Source organism: Lathyrus oleraceus, chromosome 5 (assembly GCF_024323335.1).
Source record: "Lathyrus oleraceus cultivar Zhongwan6 chromosome 5, CAAS_Psat_ZW6_1.0, whole genome shotgun sequence".
NCBI lineage: Eukaryota > Viridiplantae > Streptophyta > Magnoliopsida > Fabales > Fabaceae > Lathyrus > Lathyrus oleraceus.
Genome location: NC_066583.1, coordinates 206731195 through 206747890, shown reverse-complemented (window position 1 = coordinate 206747890; position 16696 = coordinate 206731195). Strand labels below are relative to the sequence as shown.

The following is a 16696-nucleotide window of genomic DNA, read 5'->3' as shown; positions in this document are numbered from 1 at the left end:
GTAGTTTAACCTAATGTACTCGTTTTATTTTTTTTACTACTTTTTCGGTCGTATTTTGATCAGCCTGAGTCTTTTTACCATTCATTTTTCATTTCAAAAATTGATCAAAATCTGTATGTTTTCTAGAAACTTATTTCGTGCTGATCATTTTAGTACCATCATTTTATTTTTTCAAGCATTTTTGCGTTCGATTTTTATTCATCGTTAATCCTTTTATTTTTTTTCTATGTTTTCATGTTAATTTTATTTTGATTATTTAAAATTGTTTGATATTTAGTTGATTTAATTATTTTTAATTAATTTTATACTTAAAAAATATCTGGAGTGGTAGTTTTGAGAATTGACTAATCTTTAAAATTCATATATATATATATATATATATATATATATATATATATATATATATATATATATATATATATATATATATATATATATATATATATATATATATATATATATATATATAATCTCTCTCTTGACTCAAAAATGATGGAGAAACGTCGCCTATCCCTTGAATCCTCTCTCTCTCGGTAAGTAATATTTTTCCTCCCGACAAGAGTTAAAATTTGAATCTTTTACATATAAATCTTCTGAACTTTCTTTTTCTTCTCATGTTTTTTTTTTAATCTAATTCTCTAAACACTTATGATATATTTGATTTTACTCTCAGACAATATGTTTATATCTTTCCACATACTCGTTATGTTTGTGTCTATTACATGAGTCGCTATAAATATTGATGGTTTAATTTTAAAAAATAGTGAAGTGTAGTGTTTCTGTACACCTCTACACACATACATTATAATAGTGATTTATCTTACAAACAATTAAACTTTAAATTCTACATTTTGTATATATGTTTTTGTTATTACACATACATTAATAATAGTGATTTATCTTACAAACAATTAAACTTTAAATTCTACAATTTGTGTATATGTTTTTGTTATTACACACATACATTAATAATAGTGATTTATCTTACAAACAATTAAACTTTAAATTCTACAATTTGTATATATGTTTTTGTTATTACTCTATTTAAAAGTTTTGGTATACTGTTATTTTGAATTGTACATAGTGAAATGAAACCCAACTCAATAAACACCGACTCATAGCAAGCCGCCCCCACACACTCATTCTTATTTTTTATTTTTTATTTTTATTTTTTGTTTTTGTTTTTGTTTTATTACTATATTATTATATTAATTATTATTTTGATTTTGATTTTGATTATTATTATTATTATTATTATTATTATTATTATTATTATTAATACTATTATTGATTATTATTATTATTATTGTTATTTTGTTGTTTATTATTATTGATTTTTAATTTTATCATTATGAATTTTTATTATTTCTATTTTATTATTTATTGATTATTATTGTTGATATATATTATTACTAATTATCATTATTATACTATTATTATTATTATTATTATTATTAGTAATTATTATTTGATTATTATTATTATCATTATTGTTTATTATTATTTTTATTTATTATTTATTTAATTAAATTCGTTATTTTAAAAAAATTAATAAAAAAATCGATTTATTTGTCTATCGATTTTTCACAAATGCATTGAAATTTCAGAATTAAAAATTCAATTTAATTTCAGAAATTGTTTAAAGGCATAAAATTTTGTTAACCGGACTCAAATAGGGTGATTCCTACATGAATCGTCTTACGATTGTTTAACATAGCGCTAAATTTTTTAATTCAAATTTCTGATTTATTTCTGATCCATTGCCTTTCTCCTGAGGCTTCTTACAACGATATTTTTTATTTACAGATGTTTATTGAACTTGTATTGTTAATTATTGAACTCTATCCCCATTGACAAATTGAACCGCATTCCCGTGATGTGTAATAAGTTTATTATTTTCATTTATTTTATTGTGTTAAGTTGATTGTTAATTCAAAAGATTAAAATCAACCATTTTTCAGAAAAGAACAAAAAAAACGTTTGATCCAACGTCGAGTCTTTTTCCCAAATTAAATCCAAATCAAATGCAAAGTCAGCATCTCCCCCGCGACATCCAATTCTTTTCATAAACCAACTTCAGATACTTGATCTAACGTCAAGTCGTCCCCTTATTGTTTAAAGCTTTTCACGATAAGATTGAAGAAACTCATTAGGTTTAGACTTTATCTATTTCAATGTGAGGAAATGTGTCAAAACTCTAAAGATCGAAGTTCTGAAGATTCTCTCAATTAGTCTTTTGATCCTTCTAAGAATGCTTTAACATCATTTCATTACAAGCCTTTGATGATTAGAAGATAATATCAAAAGATTTTGCGTCAAAAAAATAGTACATAGTACAAGATCACCCTTCCAAGTTACAGAAACATAGAGGTGTACATAACAATATTGAATTTACAACTCAATTAGACAAACCTACAACTATGTCAAGTTAATGAAACATAGTGTGGTGTACATAAAATAACAAGGACTCTTAAACACTTAGACACTTCTCCATGTTGTTATTTTGCAAGTTAGATCAATCTTAAACACTTGGACACTTCTCTATATTATTGTTTTGCAAAATACCGTCAATCCAAAGAGTCGATCCAATAGGAACTACATTACTTTCGGTCTTAGCTAAGTCTACGAGACTCTATAAATACCCTAAAATCTTCAAGGTCAAAGATAAACACAAACTTCAGATAAAAATACATAACCCTCATAATCTATAAGTGAGTAAATCACGAATCTGTTATAATTAATCGTACATTTAGATTCAAATGATAAATACTATAATTTGTATTTTATTATAACAATAATAATAAAGTTTATGAAATTTTTGTTAAAAGTTATTTAAATGTTTTAGTGAGAATGAATGAAGTATTTAAAAGAAAAAATAATTACAGAAATATTGTTAATGAAAAAAATGTGTTTGTATGACTAACTAAGTTAATGGATTACCGAGTTCTAAAGCAAAAGCATTAAGACAATTAATTGGTTGTGAACAATATAAGCCACTTGCATTTCCATAATCTGGTAAAGAATGAAAAGAAAATTGGGTTCCAATCATAAGAGACCCGATCACAAAGAAATGTGGCACATGATCTCACATAGTCACGTAGCAAGTTGTAGTGATATATAGAAATGTAAAATAAAAACGCTGTTTCAAAATATATTTTGGGGTGAGAGAGGCTCGAACTCTCGACCTCAGGATTACTCAGAAAGCTATGAGACCTACGCGCTAGCCAACTGCGCCACCACCCCATGATGCTGATTGGTCAATGTGGAGAAATAAGTTTTTCCTTTCAAATTTATTAGACAAAATTGCCTTTGGATAATGTGGAGTATGATTAACCATATTGGCATTTAAATTATCTTTTTTATATTATGTATGTTACAATACTTTCTCAAAAACGGTTATTATATTCTTCATGATAAAAAAAATAGAATTTATTACATAAAAGTTGCAACATTTTCTAAAAATTATCATAATTCTTTATTTGCGACAATTTCCACGGTTGTTAGAGACAATTGTCGCCGTTTCTTTTGTTTAAATAAAGGTAAAATATATAAAATTCATAAAATCATATAAATCATTTTGTATTCACTCGTATAAATTTTATTATTTTTAATTTTAGTTTGTTATATCTTAAATTTCTTGCTTTAAGGATTTACATTTTAGTTTTTTTTAAGATTTGGGTTTTGTTTAAAATTCTATTTTTGAGACATTGTCATGATACTTCCTCTTCGATAGTTTATTCTTCTTATTTCAACACTTCTCATTCAATACTTTCTTTGCTTAACATATTATTCTTCTCAATTACTTGAAGTTTTTAATTTTGAGTGCCAATTTCAATTCACATATTTTCTTTTACCTTCATTTTCCTTCGATCATAATCTCTATCTTTTTATTCTGTGCAAAAATCTCTTTTTCTTCTCAAAATATACAAGCATGCATCTTTTTAGAATTAATCTAATAATTGATTTCATAATGCATGCTCCAATCATGTTTAAAACTATAAACATATTTTAATGCAAATGCTAACTAAACAAATTAGCACACATATAAATTAGGATCTACGACACATTAATTTATTAAAGATTATGGAAATACCTTAATCTAACAGGAAAGAATAAATCATAATTGAACAAGGAAGAATAAATCACATTCATCATCACTCAAGAAGCAAGTACAACATAAAGTGCTCAAAGTATTCAAAGTTTTGGTTGAAAGAGGTAAACAAAATTAAATCAAGTAATCTAAAGGAATTAAAATTGTGAAGTTGTGGAAGCTCGCATGATCATGTGCATATTGTTTTATCTTGTAGTTTGATCAGTTAAATGTAATTTAAGAAAGAGCAGGTCTTTGAGTACAAAAGCAATGCACACAGGCACCAAAACTATTTCAAAATCTCCATCCTTTTCTTAAAACTTCTTAAAACCAATCCGAAAAAATACTTAAACAATTAAGAAGGATTTCTGATTATTTAGGAAAGCAAAATACATTATCTAATCGGTTAGTCTTTTCATCTAATCAATTAAAGTAAGGTAGCCTTTTAAAGGATTAAGTGATGTTGCAGATTGATATTTCCTTTTCTGGATTAAACTAATCAATTAGGTTGCTTATCTAATCAATTAGAAAGCGATCGTGCCTACGGATTATTGTCTTTGTTAGCCAAATTTCTTTTTATATAAAGTAGTGTTTTCCTCACTTCTAAACATCCAATTATTTTTCTGAATAATCAACTTTCATATCTCAATCATTCTTCTTCTTTTATAAGTTTTTATTCACTAGAAATTACATTAATGTCGAGAGAGTGGAAAACTTCATCTGAGAGTTGTCTTTTTTTTTATGTACTGGATTTTTGTATTCAAGAGCTTAGCTCTCATTTGTTATTATAATAGCTTTGAGACGTGTAAGCTAAATATGTAAAAGCTTTGTGTAAGATTGTTAGATTAAACATGTGTAAAAGTTTAAGTTGTTTTTAGTGGAAATCTCGAGAGGAAACTCTTAGATACTAAATGATTTAAGGTCGAAAAAGGATAATCTCTAGGGTGATCTCTCTTACCATATATCTTTAATTTTTTATTATTTCTCTTTTTCACTTTTTAATATTTGCTTCTATTTTATTCTTAAAATCAATCTTTTAAAAATAAATCAATTTTAAAAAAAAATTGAAAACCAAATGTCACAATTCATCTGTCTCTTGTGTTTGAAGTTGATTATTCAATATAGATGACAATCCATGCATTGCGGAAATATATTTTCACTACCCAAGTATGGATCTACCTTATTCCATGTGTAGTTGGAATAAGCATGTAGTGGTGGATGGCATGTTGTTAAGAGAAAAATTATATACGTGAGAAATTTGATTAATCGTGTTATATTTTGAAACTAGTATATGTTGGTTGAATTACTTTTCAGTTGGATGAATGAGATGTTCATATTTATGTTAGCAAGTGGTCTTAAAACATTATATTTTAGCATTATCAATAAATAATATAGATTTCTTTGCCTCACACTAGAGTATTTACTTGCCTTAAATCTTTAAGGACTTTCTTGTCTTATAACAAAAGTGATTAGGGTTTTGAAAAAATAACAAAAATGTTTTGCTTACATCAACTCACACAGAGAAGTAAACTCAATAAATATTGGTTAGAAGTGATTAACTTTTCTAAGAAGTAATAATGAATAAAAGATCACTTGTGTTTAGGTATTTTTATTTGTTAATATTATAATGTTTTACAATGAAAGCCCGTCTCATCACGTGCATATTGTTTTATCTTGTAGTTTGATTAGTTGAATGTAATTTAAGAAAGAACAGGTCTTTCGGTACAAAAGCAATGCAAACACGCACCAAAACTATTTCAAAATCTCCATCCTTTTCTTAAAACTTCAAAAAACCAATCCGGAAAAATACTTAAACAATTAAGAAGGATTTCTGATTATTTAGGAAAGCAAAATACACGATCTAATTGATTACTCTTTTCTTCTAATCAATTAAAATAAGGTAGCCTTTTAAACGATTAAGTGATGTCGCAGATTGAGATTTTCTTTTTTGGATTAAATTAATCAATTAGGTTGTTTATCTAATCAATTAGAAAGCGACTGTGCCTACGGATTATTACCTTTGTTAGCCAAATTTCTTCTTATATAAAGTAGTGTATTTCTCAATTCTAAACATACAATTGTTTTTTCTGAATAATCAACTTTCATATCTCAATCATTCTTCTTTTATAAGTTTTTATTCACTATAAATTACATTAATATTGAGAGAGTGGAAAGCTTCATCTGAGAGTTGCCTTTTTTTGTTATGTACTGAATTTTGATATTCAAGAGCATAGTTCTCTTTTGTTATTGTAATAGATTTGAAACCTGTAAGCTAAATGTGTAAAAGCTTTGTGTAAGGTTGTTAGATTGAACCTGTGTAAAAGCTTAAGTTGTTTTTAGTGGAAATCTCGAGAGGAAACTCTTAGATACTAAATGGTTTAAGGTCGAACAAGGATAATCTCTAGTGTGATCTCTCTTACCATATATCTTTAATTTTTTTTTTATTATTTATCTTTTTCATTGTTTAATATTTGCTTCTATCTTATTCTTAAAATCAATCTTTTAAAAATAAATCAATTGTTTAAAAAAAATTGAAAACCAAATATCATAATTCATCTCCCTCTTGTGTTTGGAGTTGATTCTTCAATATAGATGACAATCCATGCATTGTGGAAATGTATTTTCACTACCCAAGTATGGATCTACCTTGTTCCATGTGTAGTTGGAATAAGTATGTTGTGGTGGATGGCATGTTGTTAAGAGAAAAATTATATACATGGGAAGTTTGAATAAGCGTGTTATATTTTGGAACTAATATATGTTGCACTACGCCAAAAATGACTTTTAACAGCGCATCTTAGACAGCGCTTTTAAAAGAAAGCGCTGTCTAAGGTTAAAATTAAAATAAAACACGGAAAATGTTCCAAAAAAATAATGAAAGCGCTGTCTAAGGGGGGGTCTTAGACAGCGCTTTCTAAAAGCGCTGTCTAAGACCCCCCCCTTAGACAGCGCTTTTAGAAAGCGCTTTTAAATATAGACCTTAGTCAGCGCTTTTGATAAAGCGCTGTCTAAAGTCTTTAAATTAAAAAAAAAAATTAAAACCAAAAGCGCTGTCTAAGGGGGGTTAGAAAGCGCTTTTGGAAACTCTTGGGTTTTTCAATGAACCCTCGTCTCTCTCACAAAACCGCTCAAACACCGCCTCTCAGACCTCTCTCTCGCGTACTTTCTACCTCAAAGTCGCTCATCAACGAACCCTCTCACGCTCTCAAACTCAAAGAATCACTCTCTCTCAACTCTCACGATATCTCCATTAACAAGCAAGCAAAAAGGATAAAAGGAAAAAAGGAGAAGCTCTTACAAAGTGTCACGGCGGTGGTGAAAGGCGTGAAGAAGCTGGCCTCCCAATCCAGGTAATCGATTTTGGGATTTTAGGGTTTTGTTTGAGATTTTCCGCCTCCGATTTTCTGTTGTTGATTCCTCCTCTCTTACTGATTTGCTCTCTCTATTTATCTCCCAGCTTAGGGTTTCGAATTGGTGCCCTTGTGTTCAAAAGCGTATCTCTGCAAAATCCTCTTTGATGTTCTCTGCTAACAATGGACGGCGAAGAAGAAGATGAACAAGTGATAGCTGAAGAAGTTGAAGCCATGAAATCCGTTTATGAAAACGATTGTACCATTCTCAATTCCATTCCTCCTCACTTCCATTTATCCCTCAAACCCAGAACCGCTGATGTTTCTTCTCACCAGGTTCCCAATTTTTCTTCAAATCCCTAATTTCATTTTTTTTTAACTTTTCATAATTCTAATTCAATTATTCATTAATTAATCCCCATTTTTTAAAATAAATGCTTTTCCATCATCATTCATTTCTCTGAAACCCTATAATGATCCATAACAACCAACAACAACAACTGTCACAGACAATCTCTGAACACCATCTCTTTTAAGTTTACACCATTACTCATCATCATCATTCTCTTTGTAGTTCTCTTTTTTACTTTTATCTCTCTTCTCTTACATGTGTAAATCTCTCTCAACAACCTCACTGCCGAACAGAATTCGTTCAGTTTCAAAGGTAGGATGATGGCGGTGACTTCAGCTTGCAAAGACGGAAGCAAAATAGCAATGGACAACGGTAAATACGTACGCTACACGCCGGAGCAAGTCGAAGCGCTTGAGCGGCTCTACCATGAATGTCCCAAACCTACTTCGCTCCGTCGTCAACAACTTATCAGAGAGTGTCCTATTCTTTCTCACATTGAGCCTAAACAGATCAAAGTCTGGTTCCAGAATCGAAGGTGTTTGTTGAGGATATACTGTTTGATGAAATGTGTTAATCAAAGTTTTGTTGGTTAATTGATTTTTGCTTTGCAGGTGTAGAGAGAAGCAGAGGAAAGAAGCTGGACGGTTGCAAGCGGTGAATAGAAAGTTGACGGCCATGTATAAGTTGCTTATGGAGGAAAATGATCGGTTGCAGAAACAAGTTTCACATCTTGTGTATGAGAATAGTGTTTTCAGACAACATACACCAAATGTAATTTTCTTAATATTCTTATCCTGTTCCATCAAACATATTTTACTATGTTCGGTTAGGTATTTTTCTAACTCCTTGAGTTGAGATCAAAAGTTCGGTAATTTTTTTAAAAAGTTTTTTAAAGTTTGGGTATATTATGTCAGTTGAGTATGTTCAAGTGTCCTAAAATCATTTTCAAGGTTTTAAAGAACCACCGCCTTGCGGTTGTGTAAAAAGCTTTCGCGATTTCGATAGTTACATGTGTTGTAATAGTGTTTGCGAATTTGTTATTTATCATATAAACAGAAAATAACGGTATCGGTATAGTATCAGGACCTTCCGATACCGCCTTATCGTGACCGTTTTTTGTGTAAAGGCTTTCACGATTTCGATATGTACATGTGTTGTAACAATGATTGCGTTCGTCGTGGTGTGAATTACTCGCAATTTCTTCTTTATCATAAAATTGCAGAATAACAGTATTGGTATGGCTACCTTTCGATACGGTTTTGTGACAGTTTTAAAAAAAACCTTGATCTTTGTTATGGAGGATGGATCTTTAAGAAAAAGAAAATTTTTAGTTTAGATATATTGTTTCATTTCATATGATATGTGAGTTGAGATTCAATTGAATGTTTTGAGCAGGGAGCTATTGCCACGACAGATACAAGTTGTGAGTCAGTGGTAACAAGCGGTCAGCAGCATCCACCAAGGGATGCTAGTCCTGCTGGGTAAGTAAAAAACAAAACTTTGTATTTTGTTTGTACTATACTATACTATATATGATGTGGATAATATTGTTTTTTTATATATGGCTTTGGATACTAGTGGAATGGAATATGGAATATTAGTACTGATGGTGGTTGTGTTGTTGTTTTCGATCTGCAGACTTTTGTCCATTGCAGAGGAGACTTTAGCAGAGTTTCTATCAAAGGCTACTGGAACTGCTGTTGAGTGGGTCCAAATGCCCGGTATGAAGGTTGGTTACTTACCCCTCTGTCTTTTAACTTTTCTCTCTCTTTTTTCACTTTAATGTCTTAATTCATTCCCTTTATTTGCATTAGAAATCAATAGTATCCAAAAGAACCTCCTTCTGTTGCTATTGTGGATTGCAAGGGTTTGGATCAACATAGACAAAAGCATTTATTGAATCATATTCAAACTAAAGCCAACGAGCTTTCCCCTGGATTAATGCTCGTAGCTCTTTGTGAGGTAATCAATCAACTTATTGTTTTATTTATGATGGAGGTGCATTTTTTTTATAGAATAGTATTATTCATAATTTTACTTCATATCTCTATGTTACTGTTTGTAGATAATCTTATATTCTATACTCAGGATTAGAGTCTGTTTGGATTGACGTATCTGAGTTTATTAGGTAAATTTATGGTTACTTTAGGAATTTATAAAAAACTTAAATGAAGAATATCAACCATTGAAAACTGCTTAATCTTGTGAGACTGCAGACTCATTTATTTATGGTCACTTTGTGCATCTTCCTGCTTTTATGTTTCTGTTGTGATACGTAATCTTTTGCTGTATAGTTTTGACTAAAACTTTGGATAGGGATTGAAGTCGTGGAACCTGAAAAATGAATATAGCTCGTCAAATAATGTTTTTTTGTGCAATAATGATTGATAATTGGTTATTCGAATGTATTTGAAGGAAGCTGTAGAGAAACTCTCAGATATGAATCATCCTGATGGTGATTGTCCATTGTGCTTATTCCCATTGGTGACAAAAGAACACCAAAGTGAAACCTTGCCTTTTATGAAGTTAATGTCTTGCTTTCACTGTTTTCACAGGTAGGGTGCCTATTGATTTTATCCTTCTATTCTATTTTCATTATGTTAGATTTTTTTACGACCTTTGTGTCGTTAATTTTTTCTTGGTTTAACATTACATTTTCAATATCTAATTTTCCCTTCCAATTTCTGTTTATAATTGGCAGTGAATGTATCATTAGATGGTGGAATTGGCTTGAGAGTTCTAAACAAACAGGGTCTTCCAAATCAGATAATGCAACGGCTCGTCGTAACAGGGGTATGTGTAATTGTAAAGTTGCATTTGACGATAGACATGTATAAATATAGTTTTCTTCAGTGTGAAATCATTCACTTTTACAAAGTATAGAAGCTTGAAGGACTAATAATCTAATATTCCTTACTGTAAATCCTCTTAAGACATGGTTGGCTCCTAAATAAATTCCAAAATTTTCAAATTTAGTTTGAGTTTTATGATTTAGTTGAAATGTAAGACCAGTATAAAATATTTTCAACTTGTGGTTGTTTCTCAATATCTGTAGAAATTATTGCTTTGGAAGAGAATTGTCATTGATAGATTAAACCAAATAACACTGCTATTCTTATGATTGTTTATTTGAAGTGTACTTGAGCCAAAGAACAACTTGTGGTTTTTTTTTTTAATGTTGGTTAAAGTTTGAATATTTACATGTATGATAATTAAATTGTAAGTAACTTGTTGATGCTTAAATATATACGCATTAATGGTCAACTTCTTTTGCATATTTAACAATTGCTTATCGCAGAATTTTCAATTTCACACAACTTTGTTTCTGCTCCTTGCCCATTTCATGATATATCTACCGTTCGGTATCTAAATGTCAACTTTGTTTATTGTATATATTTCCAAATTCCTTTTTTACGTTTATAACACGAGAGTTACCGCTGGAACGTAGTAAAAGCACGTATTGTGCTTCAAATTAGAAATTAAAATAGCTGACTTTTTTCTATCTTAACTAGCTGTAGTGTTGGCTGGCGGTGGTCACTCTGCTAATGGTGCTGTGGCCCAAGGCTCCCAGTCTGAAGGGGATTCTAACAACACAACTGTGAGTCTGCTTTTGTAGTTCTCGGTATCTTCATATCTACATTTTTTGATATCTCAGTAATGAAAATCTGTTGCAGATATTTGTTGGAGGGCTTGATTCTGAAATCAGCGATGAGGATCTCAGACAACCGTTTTTGCAATATGGCGATGTTGTCTCCGTGAAAATTCCAATCGGTAAAGGATGTGGCTTTGTTCAACTTGCTGACAGGTAACACTTGTGGCATTGCCAATATCATCAGTAGTGTCTTATTTTCGCCTCGCTTGCTATATACGCCACGTTTTAATGCCTTCTGCTCTTTCTGTAACAGAAAGAATGCTGAGGAAGCTATTCAGGGATTGAATGGAACAGTGATCGGGAAGCAGACCGTGCGTCTTTCTTGGGGTCGCAGTCCGGGAAATAAGCATGTGAGTTATATTTTCTTCTTCTACGAACTCAATTTATTCGTAATCGGCCTTTTTTATTATAAGCATTACAGGCATGATCAATGCATCTATGTATTCCGCCGTTACTGATAGTTTGTTATTTATTTTCTATTATGAATTGAAATAGTTCTCTAATTTAATTTGTTGGAATCTGACAGTGGAGGAATAATGATTCGAATGGAAACCATTATGGCGGGCAAGGTTACGGTGGTCACGGATACGGAGGCCATGGATATGCTGCTAGACAGAATCAGGATATAGCGATGCAACAACCTGCAGCTGCAATTCAAGGGGCTTCGTAACGGCCATAGCGCGTTGCGTCGCGGCTGGTATTGAAATAGGATGAACTTTATTGCTCTGATAAGTGAACTGTAGTGTTATTTTTGAATTTGTAGCTGGGTTGGATATGTAAATGTTGATATATTGTCAGCTGTATTTGTCGTCACCATACTATCATGATAAAGCTCAATGTTTGTTTATAAATTTGTGTAATTAATGTGTACATTTGTAGTATATGTTATGACTTGTAAATGTGTACATAAATTTGTATATATTTTGATACATTTAAGGCAAAATTGGTTTGAATTGGTATATATATATATATATTTGTTAGCCAAAAATTGGTAGAAAAAAGGCCAAAATGGCATATATATATAATGTGATAATTGTCTGTCAAAATCTGGTTGAAAACAGGTAGAAATTCTGGTTTATAAACCTGGAAAAAATGTGGTTTAAAACAAAAGTTTCAAAAATTTTCGTATACCTTAGACAGCGCTTTTGTAAAAAGCGCTGTCTAAGGGGGGGATTAGAAAGCGCTTTAGGCAAAAGCGCTGTCTAAGGGGGGGCTTAGACAGCGCTTTTTGAAAAGCGCTGTCTAAGGTATACCTAAAAAAATTAAAATAGGAGGGTCTTAAAAAGCGCTTTTGGCCAAAGCGCTGTCTAAGGGGGTGGGGCTTAGACAGCGCTTTTCAAAAGCGCTGTCTAAGGTATACCTAAAAAATTTAAAATAAGAGGGTCTTATAAAGCGCTTTTGGCCAAAGCGCTGTCTAAGGGGGGGGCTTAGACAGCGCTTTTAAGATTTAAAAAAGCGCTGTCTAAACCTTTAGCAGCAGAGGTTTAGACAGCGCTTTAAAGCGCTGTCTAAGGCTAAAAAAAGCGCTGTCTAAGGTCTTGTTTGTTGTAGTGTTGGTTGAATTACTTTTCAGTTGGATGAATGAGATGTTTATATTTATGTTAACAAGTGGTCTTAAAACATTATATTTTAGCATTATCAATAAATAATATACATTTTTTCCCTCACATTAGAGTACTTACTTGCTTTAAATCTTTAAGGACTTTCTTGTCTTATAACAAAAGTGATTAGGGTTTTGAAAAAATAACAAAAGTGTTTTGCTTACATCAACTCACACAGAGAAGTAAACTCAATAAATATTGGTTAGAAGTGATTAAATTTTCTAAGAAGTAATAATGAATAAAAGATCACTTGTGTTTAGGTATTTTTATTTGTTAATATTATAATGTTTTACAACGATCAATAATAATAAATGGTTCAACGACCCAACAATAGTATAATAGTTGGCCGAGGATGTGTTTGTAACCTTTAACTTTTGTATTTGTCCTTAATATGAGCCTTGGAAATTATGGTTTTCTAGACAATGTCTTTTCCAATCCTTTTTTGTTGGGAACATGACCTTTGGAATTATACTATGCATATGGAGCCTTATCCCTAATTCCTTGTACTAATCCTTATCCTTTTATTCCTTATACTGACACAATTATCATGATGTGATTATTGAGATTATTCCTTGTGGTGACACATCATAGAAGGTAGGGGTGTTCAAAACCGAACTAGCCCAATAGAAAACCGCAAATCAAACCAAATCAAATCGAAACTACCAAAAACCGCATTTGGTTTGGATGTGTTTGGACCATTTTTTAACAAAACTGTGGGGTTCGGTTTGGTTTGTGGTTTCTATTTTGCAAACTGGATCAAACTAAACCAAACCAAACTGCATTACTTTAAAACCCAAACTTCACTTATCTCACATCTAACCCAAAACCCAAACATATTATGCCTTACCCTTACGATTACGAACAATCTTTTCTTACCCACACTTACAATTTCACTATCAACCTTCTTAGTAGTATCGTGCATTCTTCTCATCTTCTTTGTCATATACATCTCGCATCTTCTACTCTAATCTCTCGTCTCTTATGTTCTTTTTTTTTATCTTCTCATTTTTCTGTTATTTTTCTCGCTTCCAATTATGTTTTTATCACACCTTTCTTCTATAATCTCGTGTCTCTTCTGTTATTTATTTTTCATCTTCTTTAATATCTTTTCTCCTCTATTTTTTATGTTTCATTATCATGTTTTTGATATTTTTTATGGTACTGTTTTATGTTTTTTTATTCCAACTTTGTCTAATATAATTTTTGTATATTAAATGAGAAGTTTTTGTTCAAGTATGATGAGTTTTATTGTTATTTGGTAATGTGTGAATGACTAAATACAAAGTTATGTTGTTCTCTATAGGTGTATGTATGACTCAATAAAAATCTTGTAAAAAACTGAACCAACCCAAACTGCATTGATTTGGTTTGGTTTGATTTCTAAAAGCCAATCGAACCAAACCGAACCACACACTTTTTTCTCTTGCGGTTCAGATGACTTTTACCGTCAAAATTGCCTAAACTACACCGCGAAAATGGTGCATGATTGTCCAGGAAAATTTGCAGTCTTCGAGGTTAGGTTTATCAGAGAATTATTACTCAGAATGCATGCTAGCTTGACAAGGCTTGCCTTCGTTGATCATGAACACAATTACACTGCTTGTAGAATTTGCTCCGTAAATCCGCGTGTATGTCCTCTTGTATGCCAAGATGTTCAGAAGTTGTTGGATCAAAGGACTATCACGATCACCTATGATAGGAACCATGATGATGATAAAGTTAATGTTGTAGTACCTCAGTTCAATATTCCCAAACCTGTGGAGATCATTTACGACATCCGAAAGACTTTTGCTTCTCCTTTGGTTATCAGTTTTCCCGGTCCTGTTCCTTATAAATATGACAAGGCTATACCATACAAGTATAATGCCACCATGATTGAAGATGGAGTAGAGGTTTCTAAAGGAGAATTGCCATCCAAGGCGCAGCGAAATTTAATTTTTTTCTCTATTTAGTGATCCTTACGCATGAGCATGATCAGTGATAGAATCGTTACCTCTTGTGGCGATCACGAACGTTGAACGATGACAACGTCTCTACTCAGTCCACACGAACAGAATCCTTCAATCTCAGTGCTAGCTGTTACGAATGAAGGCTTTGAGTGAGAGAGAGAGAAACAAAATTGCAGGCAAGATGTGACAATGCTTCTACCCAAGGGTTCTATTTATAGAACCACTTGTGTGGGCTTCAAGCTAAAAAGCCCACTTAAGTGTATTTTGGCCCATATCTTATAATATGCCCAAAATCACTTAAGCGTGTGGTACCTTACCATTTTTCGTATTCCACTTTTAAGTGCAACGTACCTTACGGTGTTCCTTAGTTACTCTATTTCTCATCAATCCGTCCTTTGTGTGTGACCCTATAGGTTTTCACGGCGTTGGCAATTATATTAAATCACATATTTAACATAATAAACAGTGAGAGGTATCTAGCAACACATCAATGCTACCCAAGACACGAAAATGTCATGTGATTAGGCAAGTCCTTCTGTGATAATAATTATGTGTAATTACCCCTTTGCCCTTATGTCTATATTGAACACAAGGCATAGACCGTGTCATCCTTGTCCAGTTCAATATTGGGCCCATAGACATTTATCCTGTTACGCAGGATGGGCAAATTCCATCTAGGACATTCATATCCCTCAACATGCTTTGTGGAGTACCCATCAACTGTCTTTATGGTTATCCAGTTACGGACAACGTTTGATCATCAATAAAGCACTCGACTCTACATCTAGGGTCCATAGTGGTTTCAGGTCGAAGAGTGGTATACACCATTATCACCATGAGAATAACTTATGACACCTAAGAATAATGGTGATGTGGCAAATATATAATATGTAGCGTATGATGTGTGGTAATATAAAAAACCTATGTATTGTGCTTTCAAAATTAAACATTAAAACAATCAATTTTTTTATGGTAGTATTCTTTATTGTAAGTAGTATGATAAAAAAATACTATACTCCCTTCGTTTTTTATTATAAGTCGTTTTTAACTTTTCACACCTATTAAGAAATATTATAATTGTGGTATAAAAAAGAGAAATTATGAAATATTTTACAAAATCGTTCTTTATTAATGATATTGGAAAGATAAATTTATATAATTAAAAGAAGAGAATAATAAATATTTAAGAGTATAATTGGAAAATTAATATTAATAATTCATTGATATTATAAAACGACTTATATTGTGCTACACAATATTTTTGCAAAATGACTTATAATAAAACAATCGAGGTAGTACCATTTAAATTTTTAAAATAAAAATGAACTAAAATTATTTTAGAGACATTATATCAAAAATATATATGAAAGTCTCTTTTCTCTCTTTTTTATAATTTAAAAATTATTTGAAGAAAAATAAATAATATTATATAAGATTTAAGCAAATAATATATTTCAAAATTACGAAATAGTTTTTAAGTTATTTTTTTTTGTTTTTGCCAAGGTTCGAACTCATGGCCTCAACAAAAGAATAATATATGCTTTGATATTTTGAAAAATGAAGATGAATTTTGGGAGGGGTCACATAAGAATAATGGTGATATGGCAAATATATAGTATGTGGCGTATGGTGTGTCGTAATATAATTTGTCGCTTCAGATTTAATATAGTGTATAGATTTGTACTATTTGCAGCAAATATAA

The 16696-nt window shown here is 31.2% G+C and overlaps 2 protein-coding genes and 1 non-coding gene across 3 annotated transcripts; 2 read left to right on the top strand and 1 right to left on the bottom strand.

The window, feature by feature from the left end:
* Positions 1-3157: 3157 nt before the first annotated feature.
* On the bottom strand, positions 3158-3243 carry TRNAM-CAU (transfer RNA methionine (anticodon CAU)). Its single transcript is given in 2 exon segments — positions 3158-3193; positions 3206-3243. It is a non-coding gene; the product is annotated as a tRNA-Met (tRNA).
* A 4641-nt stretch (positions 3244-7884) lies between these two features.
* LOC127087869 (homeobox-leucine zipper protein ATHB-15) lies at positions 7885-9590 on the top strand. Its single transcript, XM_051028790.1, has 4 exons — positions 7885-8327; positions 8404-8563; positions 9188-9273; positions 9431-9590. Exons 1-4 carry the CDS (start codon positions 8110-8112, stop codon positions 9573-9575), a joined length of 609 nt encoding a protein of 202 aa, XP_050884747.1. The 5' UTR covers positions 7885-8109; the 3' UTR covers positions 9576-9590.
* A 1545-nt stretch (positions 9591-11135) lies between these two features.
* On the top strand, positions 11136-12114 carry LOC127079742 (polyadenylate-binding protein RBP47). The gene is made up of 5 exons (XM_051020116.1): positions 11136-11154; positions 11305-11390; positions 11467-11597; positions 11698-11794; positions 11971-12114. The coding sequence occupies exons 1-5, from the start codon at positions 11136-11138 to the stop codon at positions 12112-12114; spliced, it is 477 nt and encodes a 158-aa protein (XP_050876073.1).
* The last annotated feature ends 4582 nt before the right edge of the window (positions 12115-16696 follow it).